Source organism: Cucurbita moschata, unplaced genomic scaffold (assembly GCF_002738365.1).
Source record: "Cucurbita moschata cultivar Rifu unplaced genomic scaffold, Cmos_1.0 Cmo_Scf00006, whole genome shotgun sequence".
NCBI classification, from domain to species: domain Eukaryota; kingdom Viridiplantae; phylum Streptophyta; class Magnoliopsida; order Cucurbitales; family Cucurbitaceae; genus Cucurbita; species Cucurbita moschata.
In genome coordinates, this window is record NW_019268522.1 from 44424 (window position 1) to 57336 (window position 12913).

Sequence of the window (12913 nt, forward strand, 5' to 3'; positions counted from 1 at the left end):
AAAAAAAAAAAAAAAAAAAAAAAAAAAAAAAAAAAAAAAAAAAAAAAGGGAAAGTAAGCTCTGCCTCACACACTCCAGAGACAACCACGCAATTCTTCGAACAGCGGCTGGTTTCTACCCGGAGCTATTCCATTTCCCGTTCCAGCTCTGCAATGGCCGCTGTTCGAAATGTGTTCCTCTTCCTCACCATCTTCCTCGTCGGCGGTCCGCCTCTTTCCTGTTCCCTCTCCGATAACGAGGCCCTCCTGAAGCTCAGGCAATCCTTCACCCATGCCGAATCCCTTAATTCCTGGAACCAGGACTCCCAACCCTGCGCCGCTCGATGGACTGGCATCATCTGCCACAGAGGCGTCATCACCGGTCTCCATCTCACCGGCCTCCGACTCTCCGGCCAGATCGACATCGAAGCTCTCCTAGAGCTTCGCAGCCTTCGAACCGTCAGCCTCGTGAACAACAGCTTCGCCGGGCCGATTCCCGAGTTCAACAGAATCGGCGTTCTCAAATCGCTCCTTCTCACAGGGAATGATTTCTCCGGGGCGATTCCTACCGATTTCTTCGCATCCCTCGCCTCTCTCAAGAAGGTTTGGCTGTCTTCCAACAATTTCTCCGGCGACATTCCGCACTCTCTGGCGAAACTCTCGTATCTAATCGAACTCCATCTCGAAAACAACCAATTCTCCGGCAAAATCCCTCACCTACACCAGGCCGCCTTAACCTCTCTAGATCTCTCCAATAACAAGCTGGAGGGAGAAATTCCGGAGAATCTAGCGAAGTTCGACGCGAACGCATTTGCCGGAAACGAAGGTCTGTGCGGGAAGCCGCTCCCGAAATCATGCGACAGCAATAACGCGCAGATTTCGGAGGAAAACGCGTCTCCTCCGGGGGAATCACAAGGCAGCGTCTCGAAATTAGTAGTGGCGTCGTTGATAGCGGTGGCTGTGTTTCTGGTGGTGGTTATGTTTCTGAGCGCTTCGAAGCGGAGAGAAGAGAAGTTCAGCAAGCTAGGGCGGGAGCAGATGAATGAGATGGTGGAGGTGCACGTGCCGAGTTCCGGGCATAGGGAGCAGCTGAGTAGAAAAGGTGGGGATTCCAGGAGAGGGTCGCAACAGGGGAAGGGAGGGATGAGTGATCTTGTGGTAGTGAACGAAGAAAAGGGTACATTTGGGATGGCGGATTTGATGAAGGCGGCGGCGGAGGTGCTGGGGAATGGTGGGTTGGGGTCGGCTTACAAGGCCGTCATGGCAAATGGGCTGTCGGTGGTGGTCAAAAGAATCAGAGAAATGAACAAATTAGGGAAGGATGGGTTCGATGCAGAGATGAGGCGCATGGGACGGCTGCAGCATCACAATATTCTCACGCCTTTGGCTTACCATTACAGGCGGGAGGAGAAGCTGCTGGTGTCCGAGTACATTCCAAAAGGCAGCCTCTTGTATGTGTTGCATGGTACGTTTCTTAATTTAATTGGAATGGATTTTGGATCGAATTTTGGATCGAATTATAGATCGAATTATAGAACATGTTTGGAATTTGGAATAACGACTCTCTCTAGAATGATACGATATTGTCCACCCTCCCCTCAACAAAGCACAATATAGAGCTGGCTTTAACACCGGTAGAGCTCTTGAATAGCCTCCCCTTTTAGTCACTTTTGACTACTTCGAGGTGATACTGTCCACCCTCCTCCTCCTCTCGAACAAAGTACAATATAGAACCTCCCCTAAGGTCTATAGAGCCTTCGTCTCCCTTTTTGGCTAAGTTTAAATCATGACTCTCGATATCATTTTAGAAATCATTGATCTCCAAAATAATACAATATTGTTCTTTTTAAGCATAAGTTCTCGTGTAGTTGTTTTGGATTTCTCAAAAAGACATAAAACATGGACTCCCTCCCAACAATCCTAAACAATCAACATAATAATCGAGCAGGCGACCGAGGAGCCTGCCATGCGGAGCTTAACTGGGCCACCCGGTTAAAGATCGTGAAGGGGATCGCCAGAGGCCTAGGGTTTCTCCATTCCGAGTTCGCGACCTATGATCTTCCGCATGGGAATCTGAAATCAAGCAACATTCTTCTAAGCGACACCTACGAGCCACTTCTCAGCGACTACGCGTTTCATCCGCTAATCAATCCAAACAACGCGACGGAGGCAATGTTTGCGTACAAATCCCCGGAGTACGCGCAACGGCAGGAAGTTTCCCCAAAATCTGATGTTTATTGCCTTGGAATTATCATCCTAGAAATTCTGACCGGCAAATTTCCTTCTCAATATCTTAGCAATGGCAAGGGAGGGACCGATGTGGTGCAGTGGGTCTCCTCCGCAGTAGCCGAGAAGAGGGAGGCGGAACTCATAGACCCTGAGATAGCAAACGACGCGAATGCAGTGAGTCGGATGGTCGAGCTCCTTAGAATCGGCGCCGATTGCACCCAATCCAATCCTCAGCAACGGCCAGAAATGAAGGAAGCCATTAGGAGAATAGAAGAAATATGAGGGAATCATAAATTTGTTTTTGGAAACTAAGAAAAGGGCATATTGAGGGATGGGGGGAAGAACACAAAAAAACTAATGTGGTAGATGGATAGTTCGATTGGAAAATTAATTAAAAAGTAGGGAAGCTGCTACGGAGGAAGAGGGTAGGAGGAGAGGTTTGTGAGCATCTGAATCCCCTGCCCGCCGCCGCAGTGCACCATCGCCAGATCATATCTCGGGTCGGATCCGCCCGAGATCGCACTGCATGGCTCCGCCTCTTACTGTGTAACATCATTGTTTTTTTTTTTTTATGTATAATATCTGGGATCAGTTCACCTCTGTATTTTTTTCCGTGTAAATGAATTTACAACACTGGGGGGTTGGGATTTTTTAATTAGTTTTTTTTTTCTTTAATTAATTTATTTATTTCTTTGTTTCTTCAACCTTAATAGAAACAAACACTTGTGATTATCCAGTTTCTCACGATTTCATCCTTCTCCCTTTCCACATATTTCATTTTTCAAAAATAATTTCTCAAATTACTTATTTCCAAATAATATTAATTTTAAATTTCTATCCTACTTTTTAAATATAATATTAACACAACAGTATTCCAAGTAAAGATGACATCAAAATTAGTTCTTTAATTTCATCTTCGAAATTAATTTCCACTCGTTTATATCAGCAACAGATTCATACATTTGTAGATTAAATAATTTTGGCATCAAATATTCCTCGTTCATAGCTGACAATTTCTCATACATATTCGACAATGCCTCCAACCAATCTGATGTTGTCTTAGACTCTTCTGTGAACGTCACATTTCTAATAAACGAGGGAAAATGAACAATAAACTCTGCACGGAACTCAAAGGAAGGGGTGGGCTGGTATCGTAAAGATTGGCCTTTGGGTTGGCCATAACAGAATTCTACGTGTCAAGCTTTGCCATGAAAGGGTCTGTGTTTCGTACACGCGTAACGAAAATCACTTCAGTTGGCTGTAGCCTAAACGCCAGATTTCTCCAGTGCGGTGGCTGTGCGGCGATGTTCTCTCTCTCCCAGTTGTTGCGGTTGCAGGATTTGAAGTGTGAAGCCGAAACCAGACCGTAGAAATGATCCAGAGTTGTCCGCCATTTCCGTTCCTGAAGCTTCCTGGCTAGTCTTTTCTTTTGTTTGTTCTTATTATGTTTATTTGAAAGCTTAATTAAACAGTCACTTCGTCATACTGAATCAGTGGATTGAAGGTCAGTGTGACGCAAGAATGAAGACTCCGATTTCTATCTCACCGCAGCAAGACATATATGGAGATCTCTATCAACCAGCACTTATAATTGCCGCTTGCTTTGTGGTTGTCGCTCTGGTGCTCTCCATTTTTCTCATTCTACAGCATCTCAAATCTTACTCCAAGCCGTCGGTAACCGCTTTCATCATCATCATCTCTGTTCACCTTACTTCAAATCAGAAGAGAATTTTACCTACACGATGAGATCACAGGACACATATTTATTGATTTCAGGAACAAAAATGGATTGTTGCGGTTCTTTTTATGGTTCCTGTTTATGCCACCGAGTCGGTGAGTCATAATTCCCCCAATCCAATCCATCTATCTAATGTATTTGTTTGTTAGCCTTGTGGCTAGGCTAGAAATTATTCCTCGAGTTTGATATAAATAAATACTTTGGTACAGCAACACTAACAGTTGGCTACGTGCTTTTCAGATAATATCATTATGGAATCCAAGATTTTCCCTTGTATGTGACATCTTAAGGAACTGCTACGAAGCGTTTGCTTTGTATTCTTTTGGAAGCTATTTGATTGCTTGTCTGGGTAAGCTCCAGGCTACCACGTTACTCTGCATCTTGGTTCTTTTGCTTGCCTGCTCGTTTGTTTTTTCAATGATAGAGGAATGGAATGTGTCAAATGTCATCGTTCATGTATTATCCATCAACCAAATTGAGCACATTGTTTTCTCAAATCTAACTGCCTTATTTTTCCACAAGGTTTCATTAGATAGTTGGGACTACTTTGTCGGAAAACTGAGAAAGAGTCCCAAAACGAAAATATTATACGAGTAGCAGTAACTGGTAAAAGATTTTTTTCTTGTTTAACAGAAGCCCAATTGACACCCACATAACAATAGAATGTGTTGAACGAATCTGTGGTTCCCTTACCACATTGAAGGAATTTTTTGCAGGTAAGCCAATGATCTCTTATTGAAGGCAAACATAAATTAGTTTAGTTTGTTTTTCGTAGGTTGGGTTATGGTTAGACAATTGTAGACACTAGGTAGGACCTGATATAAGTTAGGATTGGGGGTATACATGCTACTCCCTAAGGAGATGTTAGGATCGTGAGTATCACAGTTGTTTTATTTGTTTAACCTAAAATCAAATAGAAGTTACATGACAAACTAGGCTAATTAAAACTTTGAGTCATCCCTTAGTACTACACCTGGTATATGCCGCATCATCCGATTTTTGAAGCAGTTAACTGTATGTACAGATAATGCCATAAAATTATGCATTGATGAATAAATTCTGAGTTCTTTACAGCATGTGATTTTTCATGAATGGTGCTAGGTGGTGAAAGAAGAGTCGTTGAACTGCTTGAAATTGAATCAACAAAACAGCTGGAGGAACCTCTAATTGAAGGGGAAGAAAAGAGGTCAAGGTCTCAAAGAAAACTGTGGAACTTTTTCCTTAAGCCACGTGTTCTCGGAGAACATCTGCTCACTATAGAAAAGTTTGGTCTTGTTCAATATGTAAGCCATCGATCTGGAACCTTTTATCGGCTTGAGCTCAAGAATTAGTTTTCTTATATATATATTTTTGGGTGGTTTAGATGATTCTGAAGACGACATCTGCATTCCTAGCATTTATATTGGAGCTTTTTGGAGTTTATGGTGATGGGGAATTCAAGTGGTTCTACGGGTATATATTTAAACTTGCATATTTGGCCAATGGTGATGGGGAATTGAATAGTTTGATTATGCTGCTTTGAGCCGATTGTTTATTTGTGTAGACTGCTCAGCTATCTACATGACTACATCAATTTCTAAAGGATAATTTTCTGTATTTGATTTAGTAAGAAATGCACGTGTTCTGTTCTGCAAAAATTGTAGTGGAATCTCTCCCTTCTGGAGCAACATATTATCATTCTGTAGCATCCAAATCCTCTTGTTTTAGATGGTTCATTATTAGAGAAACAGAATAGGTTACCTCCGAGTCAGGGTTTCAGTTATAGTGTCCAATGTACTACTAGCTACCAAAGACGTAACAGCTCAAGCTTACTGCAACAGATATTGTCTTCTTTGGACTTTCTCTTTCGACCTTCCTCTAAAAGCTTTAAAACGCGTCTGCTAGGGAAAGGTTTACACCCTTATAAAGGGTGTTTTGTTCTCCTTCCAAACCCATGTGGGATATCACAATCCACCCCCCTTCAGGGCCCAGCGTCCTCGCTGGCACTCGTTCCTTTCTTCAATCGAAGTGGGATCCCCACCAAATCCACCCCCTTAGGTGCCCAGCATCTTTACTGGCCCACCGACTCGTGTCTACCCCCTTCAGGGAACAACCTCCTTGTTGACACATCGCTATTGGCACACCGCCTCGTGTCAACCCCCCTTCGAGGTACAACCTCCTCGTTGGAACATTGCGTGGTGTCTTGACTCTGATACCATTTGTAAAGTCCAAGCCTACCGCTAGCAGATATTGTCCTCTTTGGGCTTTCCATTTTGTGCTTCCCCTCAAGGATTTAAAATGCGTCAGCTAGGAAAAGGTTTCCACGCCTTTATAAAGAGTGGTTTGTTCTACTCCCCAACCAATGACGAGATGTACGTTTCTTTTGTTTGACTTATGTTAATGCCTTTGGTGTATTAATTTTGTTGTAGGTATCCATACCTAGCAGTGGTACTTAACTTCAGCCAGATGTGGGCATTATACTGTCTCGTCCAGTTTTATAATGTAACTCACGAGCAACTGAAACCAATAAAGCCACTGGCAAAATTCATTAGCTTCAAGGCCATAGTGTTTGCAACGTGGTGGCAAGGTGTAGGCATTGCTCTATTACGTGAACTTGGAGTTCTGCCGAAGGAGGGGAAACTAGAAACTGGACTGCAGGATTTCTTAATTTGCATAGAAGTAATCTGCTTCACCTTTTGCGTTTGCCAGCCAAATTTTCTTCTCAAACATGTCATACTTCGTATGTATTCACAATTCGAAGTGGTTTCGGTCAAAAAAAGGAAAAAAGAAAAAAAAGAAAAAAAGAAAAAAAAGAAAGCCATATAGAGCTTTGTAATATTCTTCCTTATTCATGATTTTCTAGAGACTTTTTTGCCTTCTTCCTTACTGATGAAACTTCAACGAACTGGAAAGTTGCTTATTTTTCTATTGCGTTGCAGATGGCCATCGCAGCTGGGGCTCATATGTTTGTTTTCTCTGCTGAACCATATCGTTTCATACCAGTTTCTGAGTACGGAGTCACCATAGAGTCAATGAAAGGTCGAGCCAAGGTCAAAGAGGGCAAAGAACAAAAACGGGTTGTGGTTGAGAAGACAGAAACTCATGTGGAGGCTCCTGGAACGAGTGTCAGCGAGAGTGTCCAGGACATAGTTCTTGAAGGCGGTCAGCGAGTAAGTAGAAGCTATTAAAATTGTTTAGCATTATACGCTCTACGCTAATGCCGTCTTAGCAGGTTGTTAAGGATGTTGTATTGACCATAAACCAAGCAATAGGACCTGTGGAGAAAGGCGTGGCAATGATACAGGGGACCCTTCACCAAACAACGGTAGGTTCAGATGAAGAAGAATCGGATGTAGAGGTGGAAGAATACGTGCAAGAAAACCTTGCAGGAAATGAAACCGTCTGAAACCCTTTTATCCATTCTCGATCATTATCATATGTCTAAACATAATTACTTGCAACATAGGAATTCATGTGGTCTATACAGTGTAAAAAATGCGAGTAAAAAATGCGAGCTTTCCACCAGTACTATCAACTAGGCGAACTCCATGGTTAATTAATTAAATTACCGTAGGTAATCACGGACCAGGCACTGGCAGTTTCTCATGATGTTGCTCGCATCCTGTAACCATGTGACTAAATTTGCGCAAACAAAATTTCATTCCATGTATCAGGAACGCCCGGTAGACACCAGTGGAGGCAATCTTGAACCCCGGCTTTGGCTGTTATGCTGTATCTAGATATATGAGCCTCATCCCTTAGCTGTGAGAGGGCTGTTATGTCCAAAAGCTTAACCCCCGTCCCCTTCACTGCACCTGCAGCACTCTCATCACTTGATTCTTCTTGCACTACTTCCTTGCCTATTGACATAGGTCTCGTGTTGTCACAACTTCCTCCTGTATTCCAATCTCCACCCACAAAGTGCCTTGGTGAAATTGTTCGATAGAAGGCTTTCAAGCCTGGATACTTGGGAAGCTGCGAGTTCACCCAGTTGACGATACTGTAGATGGTGAGATTCTTGGCACTCCAAATCGGTGCAAGTTTCTTGTCGATGTTTGGCTTACCGTTCACATGCATCACCCAGCGGTTAGCCTTGAGCTTTCCACGATTCCAATGGTGGCCTGTGTTTAGAACCAACACATCAAATTTACTAATATACTGCTGTAAGAATGCAGGTGGTCGATCAAGATGCATGGCATAATCGGTGTTTTGATCTTTTTCATCCAAGGGCTCCACATTGCAGAGGCTAGCTGACCAGTAATAGAGTATTGTAGTATTGGTGCTTGGGAATCGATATGCCCATCCATTAGGGCGTGTATTACCAGGAGCCAAGGCCAAGCCGTATTCTTGACCCACATCTTCAAAATACTGCTGCTCACCACCAGTGACCATACACATCAGAGACTGGAATTGCTGGCGGCCCAAAGAGTCTCCAACAAAAGCTAGGGTTTTGTCTTGCATCCTGAGTCATCAGAATTGTAAATGTTATAGTACATTTAAACTATGAGCATTACCATGACACGAAGAAATAAAAAGTGAAGGGTAATGCACGATGGCATAGACAAAAGTGAATAGAATATTCTCAACGACACCGTAACCTTTGCGATTACCTTTTTCTTTTCCTTATTTTGTCTAACTTATTATCGATCAAGACTTGAAAAATCCAAGCATGGAATGCAAATAAACTACCAGAATCTACTTAATGTGGACCAGAGATGAGCGCTCATTTGTAAGCTTTAAAGTTTACAGGTTGATATACAAAATAACATTTTATGTGGAGATCTATTCATCCCTATTATTGGAAGAGTACTTAAAAAGCAATTAACCTTCAAAGATGTTCCTAGCCCAGCAGAATAAGTGGTCAGCAAGGCTTAGAAGTTGGGGTAGACTGGATTTGTTAAATTGGGGGACATTTAACCTGAACCTGAATGGGACTAGAAATAATCTGGAAGTTTCTCAGAAGGAGAATACCTTTTCAAGAACTCAGAACCTTTGAATCTTTCCATTTCACAATTGTTAGGCTGCCATCTAAGCTTTTCATAGGAAAAATCTGTACGTTGGGTCAAACGACACGCCCACATGCCAGAGAGCCATTGCTTGCAGCGAAATCCAGAATACGTAGGCTCCTCCTCATCTACAATCCATTTTCCTTTTGCATAATTGCAGGCTGAATTGGTCAAATAAATTACAGAAACTGTCAGCAACAAAAATCTAATAAACCAAAGGTATAAGTAAGAAGTAAATCTTAAATAAAAGCAAGTGATACTTAAAATGTATACTCTTATCGGCAACGTAATCAAAGGCTTTAAGACTACGGTAGAATAATACCATTTATATAAGAATGGAATAGTAGGAAAGAACTGACATAAAAAAAGTTTGCAGTAGTACTAGTGAAGTTTACTTGCTTCATTAAACAAGCAACACTAAGAGAAACCGTCCAGTGCACATTTTCTATTACCCTCCTTTTTTTATTAGCCAATAAGCCTCATAACTGAATTGCAGGTAACCATACCCCCGCATCGTATCATGATAGAAATCTGTTTTGGAAAGAATCTGAAGACTCTGAGTTATGTCAGAGCTGATGGCGAATAGGAGGAGATTTTAATTTCAGTGTAACCAGATGACCTTTGCAAAGTTGTCAGGAGGAAAAGTTACGACAAGGTGCTCCAACAAACTAACACTTAGTCTAACGACAAGCCCACCGAACAAGACTTCATATCTCCCATCTCCAACTCCAAGAGATAACAAAGACTTCTACTATTAGATTATCCACTCAGAGGCTTGAGCTTGGGACTGTGGGCCCAATCTTATTTGAAACCCTAAGCACTACCACCAAGGTTGCTGCTTGAGGGCAATGTTCAACAAAATTTGGAAATGGAACTTCTAATCCAAAACCATTCCTTTCCCCAATCATCACATGACACTCAACTTGATCTGTGTTGATTCTCTTGAACCAAATGTCCATATAATATAAGAAACCGAGTAGAATTTGCAGAGTGGTAAATAGTAAAGAGGAAATGTCTTGCGCACCTTGATTCCTTTCCAACTTGTTATCTATTGTGCTGACATTGTAGACAATCGGTGACATTGAGACAACACTTTCTTCTCCTTGTCTTGAATAATTTTCTTCTACTACCAGCTTTATTTTTCCGTCAGCTTTTTCTGGTTTCGGTTTTAAAACCTCTTTCTGTATAGGAACAATTTTATCTTTTTCATCCACAATTTGGTCATCTATTGTGTCGTCTTCTATAATTTCTTTTTGACTTTCCGAGCTTCCATCATCTCTTAGTTCTGGTATTTGTTGGTGTGTAGCTTCTCTGGAACCTATAAGGTTTCCTGCACGGAAAATAGACATTCAGAAATCTTAATCGAAGAGTTACTAAGACATTTCCAACATCCAGATGTAACTAGTACATAAAGAATGCTATTATTAATATTACCAAGAGATTAAGTGTACATGAAGAAGATAAGGTTTCAAGTTCAAAGAACAAATGTATAAGAAACTAAGGACACATACCAAATTGCAAGAAACAAATTTTAGTTTACAATAGAAGTGAAGAAATGACCACAGAAATGAGTGAGAAATGGCAACACCAGAAGGAATAAATGTCTGCTTGAAAAGCTCAGCTAAGAATATGGGTACCGATTGTGTCAATCAAACATCCACACATAAGAACGACGAATTGATACAATTGAATTAGCCAAAAAAAAGAAATCATAACTAATCTGGAAAGACCTCCCCTAAGTATAGTTAAACTGGAATATGCTGGAGACGAAATGTTAATCAACACTGAGTTAAAAATATACCTTTATTCTGAGAAGATATCGTGTCCTCATCATTTGAATAGCTGAAAGAAGAAGCCCTATGAGCATCTAGGTTATTTACAGTACTTTTATCTTCAGAAGCAGGTACATATTCACGATCCAAAGGAGAAATACTAACTAGTCTACCTGCCAGACTATCTGCATTACAAAAGAAGATCAAGAAGCACAATTATGATTATGTACTTAAAGTTCAAAAGTGCTAATTGTCAACAAGGGCATGGTTCAAATCATGGCCAGCATCTATTTTAGATATTAGAAATCTCATGAATCTTCCATCTACAGATCATGTTGTTCTACAAAGGTGTGCATCCCATCACTCTGGTTATCTGAGATATACATAAGCTGAAAACAAGACTAGTTTTCTAAAAACTGTCAGGTACAGAGAAATTGCCACGGCTTCTTAAAATAAACATGCGGAATAATTCCTCGTCTTGGAAGAAAAACGATGCTTTGGAATTTCATAAAGCATGCAAGAATTCGTCTTGCTTGGTATATATGATATGGTACAATGGGCTAGATTTTGTGTGTTCTAATGATCTGAAATTCCAGCTCAGTTGACTTTGTGGCACCATGAAAAAGTCTAACGAAAAGGGAGATGTTAGCAAACCATGACCTTGAGATAGCTGCAACGGAGTCTGAGATGCAGGAAAGGTATTAAGAAGTGGAGTTTTCTCCCATGTCAACATAATAATAACCACGCACATCAAGGCAATGGTTACGAGAGATAGCTCTTTACCCCTCAATCCATAAAAACCCTTCTTCATCCTGCACTTGAGTAGCAATCGTGTTAATATTTTATCAAAATGCTGTGAGAAGAATGAGTCACCAGCAAAAAAGCAAAAACAGGGGCTCCAGTAGCACAACCGCTAACTATTATACATTGAGAACACAAGAGAATTGGCCGTTTCAAGCATTTACTAAGAGCATAACGTTTTCGATTTCTTACACAAAAGCGACGAATTACAATGCAATGGCCAATAATTGAAGGATTTTGGTCGTATGGACAACTACTACAGACAAATACTGATTCCCACCGACAAACGATTCGTGGTTTAAATGAAAACCCGAGTTGCTTCCCTCGAATCTTAAGGGAATAAATTAAGAACATGATTCAGTGGTGAGAAGATAATACCTTAGAGGTGAGATATGAAGGCCGCAGTCGAGAGGATCTGCAGAAAACAAATGCAGTTAAAAAGGAAGAGATTTCTCAGTAGTTGCTGCTGCGAATGGGGGAAGAGAGAATCAGAATCAGAATGAAAAACTGGAATTACAATTAATCGGTGGAGCAGATGAGAATAATTAAGCAAACAAAAATGAAGAACAGGAGAAAGAACATGGAAGAACCTGGAATGCGCGAAATCGAAGGGTGAGGAGAAAAGGAACAACAGAGACAGAATTAAAATTAAATAGTTAATGAACTCAGAGTGGGGGAGGGATGTATCCCATCGACTTTAACGTACCCGTCCACACGTCGACGCTCGGAGACCAATTTTATTTTATTTATTTTATTTATTTTTAAGAATATTAAATATAAATCTTATATTATACCGAAATGATTAAAATGATTAAAATTGATTAAAATTGAATAAAAGAGTTTCGGAAGGTTTACCTCCGCGCTCCCTCTTAATGCCTCATCTTCGTAAACCGACGCCGGGAATAAGGTGAATATTCAGGCGGGAACGAAATGAAGAAGTCATCGCTTCCATTGCGCGGTAGTATCGGCCCCGGAAATCATGAGTATAGCAACGAATCCTTGGTGAAGCTCTTAAGGTGGCATTTCGGACATTCTGAGTTTAGAGGAAAGCAATTGGAAACGATTAAAGCTGTTTTATCAGGTTGATACTTCCATAGCTCACAGATGTAACATGTTGCGCGTTCTTAATTGTTGGTGAATTTTCTGAACACTGTTAGCTGATTTCGTTTATCGTCTTCTTTGACTTAGGAAAAGATTGTTTCTGTCTCATGCCCACTGGGGGAGGAAAGTCAGTGTGTTATCAGATCCCTGCTCTCGCTACAAAGGGAATCGTGCTTGTTGTTTGTCCCTTAATAGGTGAATGCTATTCAGTTTCTTTATTTACACTAAAAGCTTATAGGAGAATTTGAACTACAAATGTTTTTTTTTTTTTTTTTTTTTTTTTTTTTTTTTTTTTTTTTTTTTTTTTTT

The 12913-nt window shown here is 41.0% G+C and overlaps 4 protein-coding genes across 9 annotated transcripts in view; 3 read left to right on the plus strand and 1 right to left on the minus strand.

Annotated features, from left to right (window-relative positions):
• The first annotated feature begins 9 nt into the window (after positions 1–9).
• LOC111443910 (pollen receptor-like kinase 3) lies at positions 10–2917 on the plus strand. Its single transcript, XM_023081753.1, has 2 exons — positions 10–1443; positions 1927–2917. The coding sequence occupies exons 1-2, from the start codon at positions 153–155 to the stop codon at positions 2487–2489; spliced, it is 1854 nt and encodes a 617-aa protein (XP_022937521.1). The 5' UTR covers positions 10–152; the 3' UTR covers positions 2490–2917.
• A 394-nt stretch (positions 2918–3311) lies between these two features.
• Positions 3312–7449, plus strand: LOC111444043 (protein LAZ1 homolog 2). Its single transcript, XM_023081964.1, has 9 exons — positions 3312–3622; positions 3702–3881; positions 3984–4040; positions 4186–4294; positions 5047–5228; positions 5309–5397; positions 6354–6603; positions 6864–7094; positions 7157–7449. The coding sequence occupies exons 2-9, from the start codon at positions 3729–3731 to the stop codon at positions 7328–7330; spliced, it is 1245 nt and encodes a 414-aa protein (XP_022937732.1). The 5' UTR covers positions 3312–3622; positions 3702–3728; the 3' UTR covers positions 7331–7449.
• Positions 7314–12183, minus strand: LOC111444041 (protein trichome birefringence-like 14). 3 transcript variants are annotated; one of them, XM_023081961.1, is made up of 7 exons: positions 12094–12183; positions 11882–11969; positions 11363–11514; positions 10732–10887; positions 9955–10260; positions 8896–9091; positions 7314–8386 (listed from the first exon to the last, which is right to left on the minus strand). In XM_023081961.1, the coding sequence occupies exons 3-7, from the start codon at positions 11511–11513 to the stop codon at positions 7561–7563; spliced, it is 1635 nt and encodes a 544-aa protein (XP_022937729.1). In that variant the 5' UTR covers position 11514; positions 11882–11969; positions 12094–12183; the 3' UTR covers positions 7314–7560. The 3 variants fall into 3 exon arrangements, with proteins under 3 accessions (XP_022937729.1, XP_022937730.1, XP_022937728.1); XM_023081962.1 differs by having other exon boundaries at positions 7561–8386; positions 11882–11918; positions 12094–12167; XM_023081960.1 differs by having other exon boundaries at positions 7561–8386; positions 11882–11966; positions 12094–12153.
• Positions 12184–12312: 129 nt separating this feature from the next.
• The window catches only part of LOC111444040 (ATP-dependent DNA helicase Q-like 3), a 7868-nt gene continuing 7267 nt past the window's right edge, over positions 12313–12913 (plus strand). For 2 of the 4 annotated variants that reach the window (XM_023081957.1, XM_023081958.1), the window contains exon 1: positions 12691–12799. Coding sequence is in view for 2 of the 4 variants with exons in the window: in XM_023081956.1 (XP_022937724.1) it covers positions 12434–12584; positions 12692–12799 (259 nt within the window). In the remaining 2 variants the exon portion in view is untranslated. Of the gene's footprint in view, positions 12585–12690; positions 12800–12913 lie in introns of those variants that run through there. The other 2 variants (XM_023081956.1, XM_023081955.1) reach the window with 2 other exon arrangements.